This window comes from Bos indicus x Bos taurus, chromosome 7, assembly GCF_003369695.1.
Source record: "Bos indicus x Bos taurus breed Angus x Brahman F1 hybrid chromosome 7, Bos_hybrid_MaternalHap_v2.0, whole genome shotgun sequence".
NCBI lineage: Eukaryota > Metazoa > Chordata > Mammalia > Artiodactyla > Bovidae > Bos > Bos indicus x Bos taurus.
In genome coordinates, this window is record NC_040082.1 from 8,702,104 (window position 1) to 8,717,674 (window position 15,571).

General features: G+C 40.5%; 1 protein-coding gene across 12 annotated transcripts in view; it reads right to left on the reverse strand.

The window, feature by feature from the left end:
• The window catches only part of PAM (peptidylglycine alpha-amidating monooxygenase), a 324,946-nt gene that overhangs the window by 110,029 nt on the left and 199,346 nt on the right, over window positions 1-15,571 (reverse strand). For all 12 annotated transcript variants that reach the window (XM_027545524.1, XM_027545523.1, XM_027545518.1 and 9 more), the window contains exon 6: window positions 14,081-14,168. In XM_027545524.1, coding sequence (XP_027401325.1) covers window positions 14,081-14,168 — 88 coding nt within the window. The remainder of the gene's footprint in view (window positions 1-14,080; window positions 14,169-15,571) is intronic.

A 15,571-nucleotide genomic window follows, 5' to 3' on the forward strand; every position in this document is an offset into this window, starting at 1 on the left:
GAATCCCGCCAACTTGCATTCTTTAAGGAGAGCAGGTCTCCTAAGTATCAGCTTACTTATCTCCTCTCCAACTAGACTGTGTAGACTTTGAGGTTTTGCTCCTCTCTGTTACCGTGTACTCCCAGCACCTGCAGCCCTGCAAGGCATTTAGTAAATATTCACAAAATGTCTGGACAAGTTCACTTCTAAGTCAATTTTTAACTTTTTATATACAAACACATAGATAATTGAATTGGCCTAAGTTTTACTGTATTGTCAAGTACAATATTTAAAAAATCTTTAGTTGAAAAGTTAACTAAAATATGAAAAAAAAATTTTGAATTATCATCTGCCTGGTATTTTGTACCAAGCAGCTCATACTCTCACAAGAACATTCCAGGTAGGTTATACATTACAGCTGAATAAGCTCAGAGAGTCTCAGATCAGATCAGATCAGTTGCTCAGTCGTGTCTGACTCTTTGCAACCCCATGAATCGCAGCAAGCCAGGCCTCCCTGTCCATCACCAACTTCCGGAGTTCACTGAGACTCACGTCCATCGAGTCAGTGATGCCATCCAGCCATCTCATCCTCTGTCGTCCCCTTCTCCTCCTGCCCCCAATCCCTCCCAGCATCAGAGTCTTTTCCAATGACTCAACTCTTCGCATGAGGTGACCAAAGTACTAGAGTTTCAGCTTTAGCATCATTCCTTCCAAAGAAATCCCAGGGCTGATCTCCTTCAGAATGGACTGGTTGGATCTCCTTGCAGTCCAAGGGACTCTCAAGAGTATTCTCCAACACCACAGTTCAAAAGCATCAATTCTTCGGCGCTCAGCCTTCTTCACAGTCCAACTCTCACATCCATACATGACCACAGGAAAAACCATAGCTTTGACTAGACGAACCTTTGTTGGCAAAGTAATGTCTCTGCTTTTGAATATGCTATCTAGGTTGGTCATAACTTTCCTTCCAAGGAGTAAGCGTCTTTTAATTTCATGGCTGCAGTCACCATCTGTAGTGATTTTGGAGCCCAGAAAAATAAAGTCTGACACTGTTTCCACTGTTTCCCCATCTATTTCCCATGAAGTGGTTTAAGTAACTATAAAAAGGTCACACAGCCACATCATGACTCAAAGCTCTGTCTGTCACCCTCCTTTATATCTCTAGTTATGAGACTGACTTACACGCAGAGACTTCATGGTATTATATGAAGATCAGCTTTGATAATTACTATAACCTGAACTAAGTTGCAATTTGAGTATGTAATTCTGACATCAATTTTAGATAAAATAAGTTCTTCTGACTTGTTTGCAAAACGATGATGATTTTATATTTTATGGTCTTTTCAGATCTAGTAAAAGAAGAGCTTCAAAAGCAAACTTTGAGTTTAAAATCCTGTTTTATGATTTTTTAAAAATTATATATAATTCAAGGTTGAGTAAATAATGTCTCACTGGAGGGCTCAGGGATAGTGAAATTCATTCTAAAACTTAATGTGTGAGAGGACTAAGTGAAGAGGAAAAACAAGAGGCCAAGAGAAATGAGTCCTACAACGGATAACATAAAAGAGTAACAAAGAATGTTTGGATAAACTCTGCACCTCTTCATGGTCAAATTTATGTTTCTCATTTTAAATGGAAACAGTTATCAAACTTTCTCTACATATTAATCAAATGACCAAGATAAAGATAGTATTGCATATGCGGACTTTCCAAAAAGGGTCCTATAAAAATAGTGAGAATTTTTACGATTCTTATTAAGAAGAAGAAAGGTATTAAGGCTAGGAAGCAATGTAACCCTTGATCAATGGCTGTTGTAATTTCAGGCCTCATTGACCAGGTTTCTTATTCTTATAATTCTAGGGGCTTCTCCTAAAGGCTCCTCTAGATTAGACCAATTAATTGTGAAAAGATTCTCATAGCTCCCTAGTGGTTTTTTAGTATTCATAGCAAAAATGATAAGAATTAACATTTGAAAATAAAACTATTCTGGATTCCTGGATCTTTGCTGTAGAACTTTTTCACCTCTAATCCATGGGGAAACCATTTAGATGGCATGAATATTTCCAGACTATGCCAAGCTCTAAAATGTGCTAGCCTGTCATCTTGAATTATACAAATAAAGCACAAATGACTGTTAAAGTACTCCTCTGGTTCTATCTGTTAAACGCTAGTTAAAATCCACGGTTATTTAGGGAAAATCAGAACTGATAAATCATTTCTACCTTTGTCTGAAAAAAATTTTTTTAACAAAATTGTCATGCCCTAAAGTTAAGTCTGTATGGTCTTCAATTTCAATTTTAATGTATTAAGTATTAAAGAGAATCACAGGAAAATTAATCCAAAGTTAGAAAGCTTCTTTAAGAAACACTTATAAAATCAATGACATATATGGTATGCCCTTACTTTTCAAAACTGCATCCAGCATGAATCAGGAATTCAATTTCATCAACTGCTTTATAAACCTACAGCACACATTTCCCAATTTAGACAAATCCTATGTGAATTTCAGTGCAATGGGTATACATCAATGGGAATTCCTCAGGTGGCTCAGATGGTAATGCAGGGTATACATTAACATAGTAATTAGAAGGATGCCTGCATGCCTGCTCATTGTGTCTGATTGTTTGTGACCCTATGGACTGTAGCCCAAGGGCTCCTCTGTCTATGGGATTCTCCAGGCAAGATTACTGGAATGGGTTGCCATGCCCTCCTCTGGGGGATCTTCCTGACCCAGGGATTGAACCGGAGTCTCTTACCTATCCTGCACTGGCAGGTGGGTTCTTTACCACTAGCGCCACCTGGGAAGCCCAATAGGAAGGATAACTCTCAGAAGGTAAAGAGTCCGCCTGCAATAGGGAGACCTGGATTCAACCCTTGGACGGGAAGACCCCCTGGAGAAGGAAATGGCAACCCACTCCAGTACTCTTGCCTAGAGAATTCCGTGGACAGAGAACCAGTATTCTTGCCTGGAGAATCCAATGGACAGAGGAGCCTGGCAGGCTATGGTCCATGGGGTTGCAAAGAGTTGGACACAACTGAGCAACTAACACTTTTATTTTAATGCAAAAGCTAAATAGAAGCGATATTTAAAAGGAACCAGTCTGAAAAACAGCACCATAATATCCAGGCATCACCGTCACTCCCCACTCTGACACTACCCCTCTCCATCATCAGATCAGAGAGGCAGTCTACAACAGCAGAAGTGTAAGTGTTTTGTTCACACCAAATTCTCAGTGCCTAAGAATGCCCTTGATACATAGTGAGTGGTTAACAAATATCATATTAGTAAATGAATAAAGATAATAGTTACCACTTTTTAAGTACTTTTATGTGCCAGGCACTGAACCAACCATATTACTTACACCCCCTCCCTTACTCTTCCTGCTGGCCCAAGCAGACAGGATTAGTAGCCCCATTTTATAGATGAGAAAACAGACCATTGCTTATTACATCTAGCAAGTAGTAGAATTGAGATTTGTACCCAAGATGCTCTGATTTCAAAGTTACAGCTCTATATTAAATGTTACTGTACTGTGTTTTATTTTCTTGGACTCCAAAATCACTGCAGATGGTGACTGCAGCCATGAAATTAAAAGATGCTTGCTCCTTGGAAGAAAAGCTATAACAAACCTAAATAGCATATTAAAAGCAGAGACATTACTCTGCCAACAAAGGTCTGTCTAGTCAAAGCTACGGTTTTTTCTAGGAGTCATGTATGGATGTGAGAGTTGGACCATAAAGAAGGCTGAGCACCAAAGAATTGATGCTTTTGAACTGTGGTGTTGGAGAAGACACTTGAGAGTCCCTTGGACTGCAAGGAGATTGAACCAGTCTATCCTGAAGAAAATCAATCCTGAGTTTCCATTGGAGGGACTGATGTTGAGGCTGAAGCTCCAATACTTTGGCTACCTGATGGAGAGCCGAAGTAGCTGACTCATTGGAAAAGACCCTGATGTTGGGAAAGATTGAGGGCAGGAGGAGAAGGGGATGACAGAGGATGAGATGGTTGGAAGACATCACTGACTCAATGGACATGAATTTGAGCAAGCTCCAGGAGATAGTGAAAGACAAGGAAGCCTGGCGTGCTGCAGGCCATGGGGTCGCAAAGAGTCAGACAACTGAGCGTCTGAACAACAACATAACACTGCTATCCTAGTGACCATAAACAATCATCTTGTGAAAACATAATAATGTTTAAAACGACGTAATGTTAGTTTCTGTTGAAACTATCAAGATGGTTACAACCATGCCATTCCATTTTATTAAAACTGATACTAGTCCACTAAGAAGTGACCAGTTGCTAAGGAACTCCTATCAACACCTCTAACACAGGCACCTAAAAGGTAGCCGAGGAATATGATCATTGGTGACTAGAACTTAGAGCAAGATGCCAACTATATTTTAATGAAGATTCTTTATACTATTCGGACATGCAATATAACATGAATCTATTACAATCTTAAAGTAGAAAAAGAAAATGGATACAATTAATTTTAGCTTAGCACTAACTTATGTCTGGAGAAGGCAATGGCAACCCACTCCAGTACTCTTGCCTGGAAAATCCCATGGACGGAGGAGCCTGGTAGGCTGCAGTCCATGAGGTCGCGAAGAGCTGGACACGACAGAGCGACTTCACTTTCACTTTTCACTTTCATGCATTGGAGAAGGAAATGGCAACCTGCTCCAGTGTTCTTGCCTGGAGAATCCCAGGGACGGGGGAGCCTGGTGGGCTGCCGTCTATGGGGTCGCACAGAGTTGGACACGACTGAAGTGACTTAGCAGCAGCAGCAGCAGCAGCAATTTATGTCTAACTTTGCTGCTACAATCAAAGACACATTTTATAGTGCTTAGAACAAGGATGGCACAGATTTTGAAGATTGTTATTTTTATTTATACTGACAATATATTATGTATGTTAAACTTTAGAAGCTTCACTATGGCAGAAGAAACAAAGAGGGGCTGCAAGAGACACCTGGAGACTCTTGCCGTATAGCCTCTAGATGACAGGTAGCCAGGGTGTGGAGAGGGTGCCTAATGTCAGCACATGCAAATACCACTCTCAACCAAAAATCATTATCATCATAAGGGAGGCAACGAAGCTGCATACTTATCTGGGAAGTAACATCCCCCTAAAAAAGAAACCAGTCATTTAAATGAGTAACCAAGCAGGGTGTCTCACATATAGGCTTCTCTATATGTATATTTGTGTTTTAGCTACTTTTCTTTCTCCCCTCATCAGCATCTGTAACCCTGTGGAGATAGTGGCATTAAAAAAAAACACAGCAGGTGGTTAATAAATAGAAGCAGTTGAAAGGAATTTAAGCTAAAGCTTCATAGGATGGTAAAGCACTGCCGCTTCAGCTTGAGAATGAGTCCAAGTTAGAACAGTTGGAAACAGCCTCATTTAACCAGCCGGAATTCTTCTTTCCAAAAAAGATTCAACAACCTGTAGAAACATCCTTAGATTTGTAAAGTGTAGCTGGTCATAAGCGTCATTAGAAAGAGTTTTCAAATCCAATGTTAATTCCTAAGACTGAAAACAATCATTTTAATTCAACATAGATGATCATGTCAAAGTACAAGGCACAATGCAGAAGAAGCCCATTTACTTTAATAGCCCAATATTGTGAACACACTTGGGATCTGCAATCACAAACTGTCTTGAGCCCTAAGTCCTGGGCTCAGTTGAATTCAGTTCAGTTGCTCAGTCATGTCCGGGTCTTTGCGACCCCATGGATTACTGCAGCACGCCAGCCCTGTGCTCAGCAGAACAGAAAGTGTATGACGATACAACCTCACATTACAAACAGAACATGCTCCAAAATTATTCTAAATGCCAAAATAATAATATGAAGAAAACATTATGATTTTCAAAGTATGAAACTCATGTAGCTAACCACTTATTATTTTTTTAAATGACTATTAGAGTAAAAATAGAATAAAGAAATGTATTCATTGAATCAGTTCAGTTCAGTTGCTCAGTCATGGGGTCCGACTCTTTGCGACCCCATGGACTGCAGCATGCCAGGCTTCCCTGTCCATCATGAACTCCCAGAGCTTACTCCAACTCATGTCCATTGAGTCGGTGACGCCATCCAACCATCTCATCCTTTGTCATCCCCTTCTCCTCACCCATTCAATCTTTCCCAGCACCAGGGTCTTTTCAATTGAGTCAGCTCTTCACATCAGGTGGCCAAAGTACTGGAGTTTCAGCTTCAGCATCAATTTGTCCAATGAATATTCCGGACTGACTTCCTTTAGGATGGACAGGTTGGATCTCCTTTCTGTCCAAGGGACTCTCAAGAGTCTTCTCCAACACCACAGTTCGAAAGCATCCATTCTTCAGTGCTCAGCTTTCTTTACAGTCCAACTCACACATCCATACATGACTCCTGGAAAAACCATGGCTTTGACTAGATGGCAATCCAGATACATAGAATTTCCAAGATCTAAAATTTACCATATTTTCATGGAGAGTGGGAATACATCTTTTAATATCTAAACTACCTAGTTTTCAGCACCTCATTTTCTGACCTCATTTTCACTTACTGACCTCTAAAAGCCCCAGACTCCTTGGAAGAAAAGTTATGACCAACCTAGATAGCATATTCAAAAGCAGAGACATTACTTTGACAAGAAAGATCTGTCTAGTCAAGGCTATGGTTTTTTCCAGTGGTCATGTTTGGATGTGAAAGTTGGACTGTGAAGAAAGCTGAGCGCTGAAGAATTGAAGCTTTTGAACTGTGGTGTTGGAGAAGACTCTTGAGAGTCCCTTGGACTGCAAGGACATCCAACCAGTCCATTCTAAAGGAGATCAGCCCTGGGTGTTCTTTGGAAGGACTGATGCTAAAGCTGAAACTCCAGTACTTTGGCCACCTTATGCGAAGAGTTGACTCCTTGGAAAAGACTGATGCTGGGAGGGATTAGGGGCAGGAGGAGAAGGGGATGAGAGAGGATGAGATGGCTGGATGGCATCATGGACTTGATGGGCATAAGCTTGGGTGAACTCCGGGAGTTGGTGATGGACAGGGAGGGCTGACGCGCTGCAATTCATGGGGTCGCAAAGAGTTAGACACAACTGAGCGACTGAACTGAACTGAAAAGCTCCAGACAGTCTGCTCAGTTATGGCTCCAAATCAGCCAAAAAATCTGGGGAACTTGGAACCGCTACACTTTGACTTAAGCCTGCAAGTACAAACTGCTACACTTTGACTCAAGCCAGCAAATCGAGCTCTTGCTCTGCTTGCTCCAATCCTGGTGCCATTACTCCCCCTTGGTCCCTAGATGCAGCTGTCCCCTCCTTTAAAAGTCTAGGAAGGAAGGGATGAGAGTTCCCTCTGACAGGTACTGCTGCCTTCCTGCCATGGGCCAGCAGAGCGGCTGCTTTTCCATCAGCTGGTTATGTGCATCCTCAGGAGGTATGTTAATTTACAACTGAGCACCAGGCCCACCCTAACTATAAAGGGACCACCCCACAGTATATTAAAAGGTTCACATCAATGTATGCAATTTAAATGCACATGCATATAATTAACTAGGCACATTACCAGTGTGAGCTGCTAATTTGGAATGAGACACAAAAGACTGGAATATGTGCAGAAGAGAAAAAAAAATTCAAAATTAAAATGACTACATAATGAAAACTGCTTCATGCTGTGTCTACTGTTTTCACGTAAACTTAATACAACTGTAAATATATTTTAATGAACAGTAGAAAGAGGCAATTACAGAGAGCAAAGGAGGGCAGCACCACAGTGAAACATCATCAGAATGGCTCTTCGCCTTCATATTAAAAGTGCTGCCTGAAGACTGGGGGTGAATTATGACTTCATAATTTCAGGGGGAAGATGTTTACTCTCTTACACACATACCTATTTGCCAACTTGCTGGCAGTGAAAATAAAACACTAGCGTAAAAACAGGGGGAAATCCTAGCTAACAAACAGAAGAGACAAAATCTGAACTTGATGTTTTGGGTATCAACAAAAAAAACGAATCACAGGGAATCCACCATACAACAGTGTGAATCAGCCATAAATATACATTTGTCCCCTCCCTCTTTGAACCTCCCTTCCACCTCTCCCCCCATCCCACCCCTCTAGGGTGTCACAGAGCACCAGGCTGAACTCCCTGTGTTATCAGCAACTTCCTATTAGCTATCTATTTTACATATGGTAATGCACATGTTTCAGTGTTCCTCTCTCAATTCATCCTAACCCTAAAGAAAAGTGAAAGTGTTAGTCACTTAGTCGTGTCTGACTCTTTGCAACCCCGTAGACTGTGGCCCACCAAGCTTCTCTGTCCATGGAATTCTCCAGGCAAGAATACTAGAGTGGGTAACCATTCCTTTTTCCAGGGAATCTTAACCCAGGGATCAAACCCAGGTCTCCTGCATGGCAGGCAGATTCTTTACCATCTGAGCCACCAGGGAAGCCTGAATACAACAATGTAAAGCAATTATCTTCCAATTAAAAATAAACTTAAAATAAAATAAAGAGAAATGTAATGCATAAAACTGAAAGAAATATAATAGAAAAACTGGAGTTCTTTATGAAATTTAGAACCATGAGGAAATTAAACAGTTTAACAGGGCTCAAGGTAAAAGAAGGTGGTCTAAGACACTGTAAACACTAATTTTTGCTATAACCCCTCCAGCTGGACTCAATCCTAGCACTCCTTTTCACATTGTTTCTCTTTATGTAATTTTATATGCAACAGAATAAAGAAACACATTTTTAAATTAATGAAATTAACCAATCTAAATGGAACAAAATATTTTTCCCAAACAGTAAAAATAAATTATTTTTACAAGTTGAAAAAGTAGTGACCCTAAGAAATCAATGGAAAATTTTCTTGGAGCCAAACTGAGGTTTATAACCCAGGAAGCAGTCTCTAGAACTGTCTGGGAACGGTAGGTGGGGAGCTCAGTACATATGCGCTTTTGGTGCAGGGAGTGTGTGCAACCAAGCACCCAACTCAGGACAAGTTGCTGCTAGTCGTGAGGAACAGACATCTTGGTTAATGCTGTACGTGCTTTTCTAAGTATGGGAGGATGCGAGAAACTGAGTCATAAAATCTAGCCACCGCCCCCCGCCCCCACCCCGCCCCATGTCTATCTGAGGGCCAGTTGTGCCAGTTTTCCCAGAGCACAAGGGGCTGCATCCTGACCTTCACCCTGAATTCCTTTCCGGGTGTACTGCAGGGGAGTGACTGCAATGGCCAATGACTTGATTCCCGTAGAACTGGATGGTGGGCAATATTCTTTATTTTACAAGGCCTTCTTTTTCAGGCCCGATTTGCACCAAGGTTTGGAAGGCATTCTGTGACCGGTTTGTCCCATGATGCTCAGAATGCTCATTCCCAGACCAGGAAAACATTTTCTTGATAACAGGAAACATTTTCTTGAAAACATTTTCTCGATGTGCTATTACTGGGGCTCACCCTGTAACCCACAGTAGACAGCCTCTGGCCCATCTGTCTTCCTAGTCTGTTACAGTCTAGGAAACGGTTTTCTCTTGTCGCTTCTTCCCATATCTAGAGTGACACTACTACAATCATTGATCTTACAGGTCTATATATTTGATGAATGGTTTCAAGTCACCTAATCATCATTAATTTTATCTGAGGCTCAGGCACATATCTGGAAGGGTAATGAACAATTACCTTGTAAAACAGGCGGAACACAAATAATATTGCTAGTGACATAGATAAGGTTCGTAAGTAAGTATTTCAGGATTTCTGTTAGGTATAGCCCCAGCACCTCCCAGATTGTCTGACCATGAGTTCTATACCAATCTCTGTCTTTAAGGGAAATGATATATTGGCACTGGACATAAAGCTCATCAAAGATGTCTGCAGGTATACGGTGGGTTGTGGGTCATCGTGAGCCCTGACGGGACTGAGAAAGGAAAGTTATTTTCTAAAGCACATGACAGCTGCCAGGAGAAGAAAAACTGGTCTTTATCCCTGACCAGGTATTTTAATCCCAATTTCAACTGGGGAGGTCTGATTACTACACAGTCAGATGCACAATGCACACTAGAGTGGAGGGGGGAGACCAGAGGGCAGAGAAAACAATCGTTTACATTTTCCTTGTCTTGCCTTAAAAGGTGGATTTTTAATCTCATCATGGTATTAAATATCCTCTTCACTTTATCTTCTTTCAATAAAACAGTTTTGTATTCTCAAAATGATTTCCTCAGAGTGTGAATGAGTTCTTGATATTCTTACACATCAAAAACCACTGCTGGTATCATCCCAGTGCACCAGCCCCAAGCATCCTGTATCCTGCATCGAACCTGGACTGGTGATTCATTTCTTACATGATATTATACATGTTTCAATGCCATTCTCCCAAATCATCCCACTGGGATTGAAAGGTTGTTGTTGAATCACGCGAATACACCGGGATTCTTGGCCCCCGGAAGAGAAGAATTCAATCCGGGGCCAGAGACGAGGCTTGATCGCTCAGAGCTTTTGTGTAATAAAGTTTTATTGAAGTATAAAGGAGATAGAGAAAGCTTCTGACATAGGCATCAGAAGGGGGCAGAAAGAGTACCCGCTTGCTAGTGTTAACAATGAGGTTATATAATCCAAAGAATGTCTGGAGGTTGTAAAGACCTCCTCCGACCTACTCCCATAATTTACATTTTAAGATAACACTGTCCTCAGGCCAAGATACATCCTTGTAAAGACCAGGTATACTCCCATAATTAACATTTTAAAATAACAGAAGGTTGAATCCAAAGACTGTCCTTAGGCAGGATACATTATTGGTATATAATCCTAAGGAATGTGGAGAAAGAAAAAAAGTTTGTCCTTTTTTCCTCCTTGAGAATTCCAGACCCCTCTCTCCTTGGGGACCCTTAGACTCCCTATCAACCTGCCTAGGAAATGACTCTCTCAGGATGACCCAGAGGGATGGTATGGGGAGGGAGGTGGGAGGGGGGATCAGGATTGGGAACACGTGTACACCCGTGGCAGATTCATGTTGATGTATGGCAAAACCAATACAATATTGTAAAGTAATTAGCCTCCAATTAAAACAAAATTAAAAAAAACCACTGCTGGTATCACAACCAAAAATATATGTGAAAGTTTGGGAATCTTCATTTAAGTACTGTCTATATCTTGGAGCAACTGAAGAATAGATTTGCAACTGTAAAATGAGTGTGATAAATTCCATGACTCAGACAATGTAGAAAAACAATGCAAGGCTTTTGCCACTGATAGATTTTTGTTATTAGAATTATAATTCAGGTGGGAGGATAAGAAGCTAAGCAGTTGGAAAATATGTGCTGACTGTCTGAGCCTTAGGGGCATCAGGGGTAGGGTGTAGGGGATGTTTCTGTGAAGCGACTGAAAGGCCCAGCTGTGAGCTCTAATGCGCTAAATGGTAGTGTTAGTCGCTCAGCCACGTCCGATTCTTTTCGACCCCACGGACTGTAGCCCGCCAGACTCTTCTGACCATGGGATTCTCCAGGCAAAAATACTGGAGTGGGTTGCCATTCTCTTCTCCAGGGGATTTTCCCAACTCAGGGGTCAAACCGGGGGTCTCCTGCATTGCAGGCAGATTCTTTACCATCTGAGTAACCAGGGAAGCCCAAAAGATGCATGGATTTTGCCAAATATTGGGGGATAAAAAGTCTACCTCATTTTTAAATGGAGAATAAGGCTAGACTGTGAAAGCCAGAGTCACTAAACAGTTTTACTTAGTGTACATTTCCTAGCTTGCATATTGAACAGATCCTACATTTATGAAGTGAAAAAAAAATTCTACTTTTAAATGCTAGATGAACACTTTGAGCTGGCTAAAAGCATCAATTATTGTCCATTGTATACGGTTAGAAAGTCATTTATAACTAACCTAGAGGTTCACAGGGAATATGGGCTGCAAGACAGATTTTAAAAGTCCATTTGAAACCATGTGGGTATAATGTGGTTAAGAATTCTAATCACTCAGTGATGCAACTCAATGGCAAAACGCAGTGGCGGCCTGCTTGAGATGAGTCAACTGGTACAACTCAGTCACGTCTCCAACTCCTGACAATGATGCCTTTCCAATCTGACTCAGTATTTGCATGCAATTTATATTCATAGAATTATGAAATTTTAGAGCACAGAGGAGTTCTGTCAACGATCTAGTGTCAGTCCCTTGCTACAGTGAAAAAATCAAGGCCAGCCCACATGGAATAAATAATTTACCAACGGAATCTAGATAGTTCATTACACGTTTACTCTATATGATGCCTTTCAAGTAATAATTTTAGCAAAAAAAACAAACAAAAAAAATACGACAGCAATTATTTATCTCAAAATGGCTGTTTTCACTTTCACATACATTTTTATTTGAATTTTTTCCCCCAACCTTGAAGTCTTTTGGAAAATATATTTTATAAACTTAATTTTGAAATAGTACATTTAAGGATATTAATATTTTAAAAGAGTCAGAATAATATGTTTCTTTTGATATTCCCTAAACATGAAAATGGTGAATCAGGCTTCGTTCACTTTATATACTTTTTCTTAGTAATTAAAGCCATGATAACATTTCAGTGCTATTTTATTTTTTCACTCATTCCCTTGAATTATGGTGAAGCTAAAGCAGATTTTAAAAACTTACATACCCTCTAGCTATTTTCACTAATTCTAATTCAAAGGTAAATATCACTCATTTCACAAGAAATATTTTTAAAACATAAAAACCAGAATATGTGATTTGCTGAACAAGATTCAGGAAAAGCTGTCACAGAATAATCTTTTAATCCCCAGGATTTTATTTACAAAAATTTACTAAAGAGCAAAATCTGGAATGTTGACGTCACAGGGTATTAACTGTGATTTGCTGACTCCATTTTTCCACACACCCAGTCCTGTGAGCCGGCTTCCTACAATACACTCCTTTCCTCAAATAACTTAAGCCTATTAACAAACGCTTTGATGGAACTTGGTCCAGGGAGATTTCCACTAATTGCCCTGTGCTTTTAACAGTTCCAAACACATATTACAATTGTTTATTATAAAAGTGGCTAGAAAGCAGCTGCTGCGTGCCTTGAACCAGCCTGATGACTATTAGGGTGCGCAGAGAAAGGTCTATCAGTCTCCGTGACTATGCAGGGACAGGAGCACAGAGCGGTCCCTTTCCAAACGCAAAGTAGGACACACCAGTCATTCTGGTCTGCTAAATACGCAAGGGTGATTTCGGCTAGAGGTGCAAAATATGAGGCTAAAAATGCATGGCTATTTTCAAAGATCACTGATCTTCATGAACTCCCAGAGGATAAAATGAAAGGGAAGATTTCACCACAATTATGCTGTAAGTTTCTGGGGGTGGAAAATATATCTGTTTATCTGAGAACATCCCCCAGCACCTGCTGCAGTGTTGGCATATAACAGACATTTAATAGATGCTTATTGATTGTTCATGACAAGATATTAAGATTCACTACAGTGATTAAAATAGATTCTAAAACTGCAACAGTTACTTGAATAAATGGGAGGCAGTGTGGTAAAACAGAAATAACTTTGGATTTGGAACCAGAAAACCCAGGGTTCAGTCCTGGTGTGACTCCAGCCAGCCGTGTTACCTTGCGCAAGTCACTGACTCTTTGAGCTTCAGACTCCTCATCTCTGGAGCAGAGTAATACTTGCTTGAAGAGACACTTACACAAAATTTTCGTTTTCATTTTAAATGGTGTATACAGGCCAACTAGCACAGCAAATGGGATAAGAGGACTCAACGAACAGATCCATGGTACTCTTTGGGTTGAATCATGAACTTAAAAAAATAAACATCAGGGTATCCATCATCTCGGTTTCAGTGTTTCTCTACAAGCTGTCTCCACCTTGACACATTATCTCTGACAATGAGCATATATTCATTAAGTCAGTGACAAAGACTGATGGCTGTGCCACAGCAGAATGAACAACTGTGAAAATCAAACCATGATAACCGTGAGATGCAAAGGAACAACTCTTTTCTAAAAAAGAAATATTCTGCCTAATTATTAATCAGCTGTAAAATATTTGCAAAGATGCACTTTGTCCTAACAAAAAATACATTTTCTCCACCCCTTTGTACTATGACCCCATCCATCCCTTACCAGTAATTTCCAGTGGACGCTGGCATATTGCATCCAAACAGTAACATATGATGGACAGTATCCATGCTGGCACGGGGTTTGAAGTCAACTGTTAAGAGAAAATGATACATGATCCTGAATATAAGTTTTACTTCTGTGTACAAGTGTCACAAGAGACCCCAGCATTCAATATTTTGAAAAGCTGTCTAATACAGATGTCTTGATGCTCTTATGATAGAATGCTCTGGTTATATACATTATTTACTCCTTAAGATGAACATGAATGGATAATTTAATCCAGTAGGATAGTAAACTATTAGTTAATAAAAGAGAAAACAAGATGCTGAAACTACAGATATACTCACACGCACTTACTAAAGCTCTCTTTTAAAGTGATGAGAGATCATGTGGGTACAAAATGAAAGCTCTAGGCTACATATTCACAGTGTATTTCCTTGCAGATCTTGGTAAAGTTCTGAGACCACTCAACACTGCACACACTGCACTGAAACAGTGAGCGGTCAAAGCACGAGGAAAAGGATTCATAACACAAATTTATTACCTTCTTAAAATAACAATAGTCACCGGATTGTGGCATGGAAAAGCAAGTTACTAGAAAAGAAAAGTGGCAAAGTATATCTTTCCAAAAACACAGAAGAATAAAAATGTCCAGAATGAACACCGTGCACTTGTTAAAGCATCGTGTATTGAAAATGACACAGTGCTATGTCTCATCTTGTCCCAAGAACAGTGGTTGAAGGCCATTAAAATAAACAAGTCAGCTCAGAGCTAACACAGAGGAATCAGGGATAAGTTATTTAGTATGATCATGCCCAGCATGAGCTCTTTCCTGCTTTGGGGTTGGCTTATCTCCTTTCATCCACATTCAAAATGCTGCCCTAGTGGGCAGTTTTCAAGTCATCTTTACAGATACAAATGCTAAACACTCTTGGGTGTATGCAAAGCTTCATCTTCTAGCTCTTTTTCTCTATCTTACGAAATTAATAAAATACCACTTACTGCGGAACCGTGTATCTGAGACATGCATATTTATAAAATAAGAGTTGCTCTGCATCAACAAGAGCACGATGGCACGCATGGTGTGCTTGGTCAGGAAATGCAAGGTGCCCACCATGAGCCACCCTGACTCACGGCTTCCATGGGAAATACAGAGCCTTTCATTCACTGCCCTGGAAACAAGAATTTAAAGCCTAAAAATCACATCTTCTCATACCACTATCTAAAAAGATAACCGAGACAGGACAGCAGGGAGATGGACTTGATGTAACCTGAGGCTGTGTTTCCTATTACCAAAGAATGCAGCAAGCCTAGGAGACTGAGTATACTGCGGAAGGAAAGAAGCAATTAGAAATTACAACAGTTCACATGAACCACAGAAAATCATACCACCACCAAGCCTAAATTAACAAGAGAAACGCAAGAGGGATTCCACCCCCGTAGGCTCACTCTCAAGCTGAGTGCAGGGTTTCCTTCCTCCCTTCCAGAATTCTC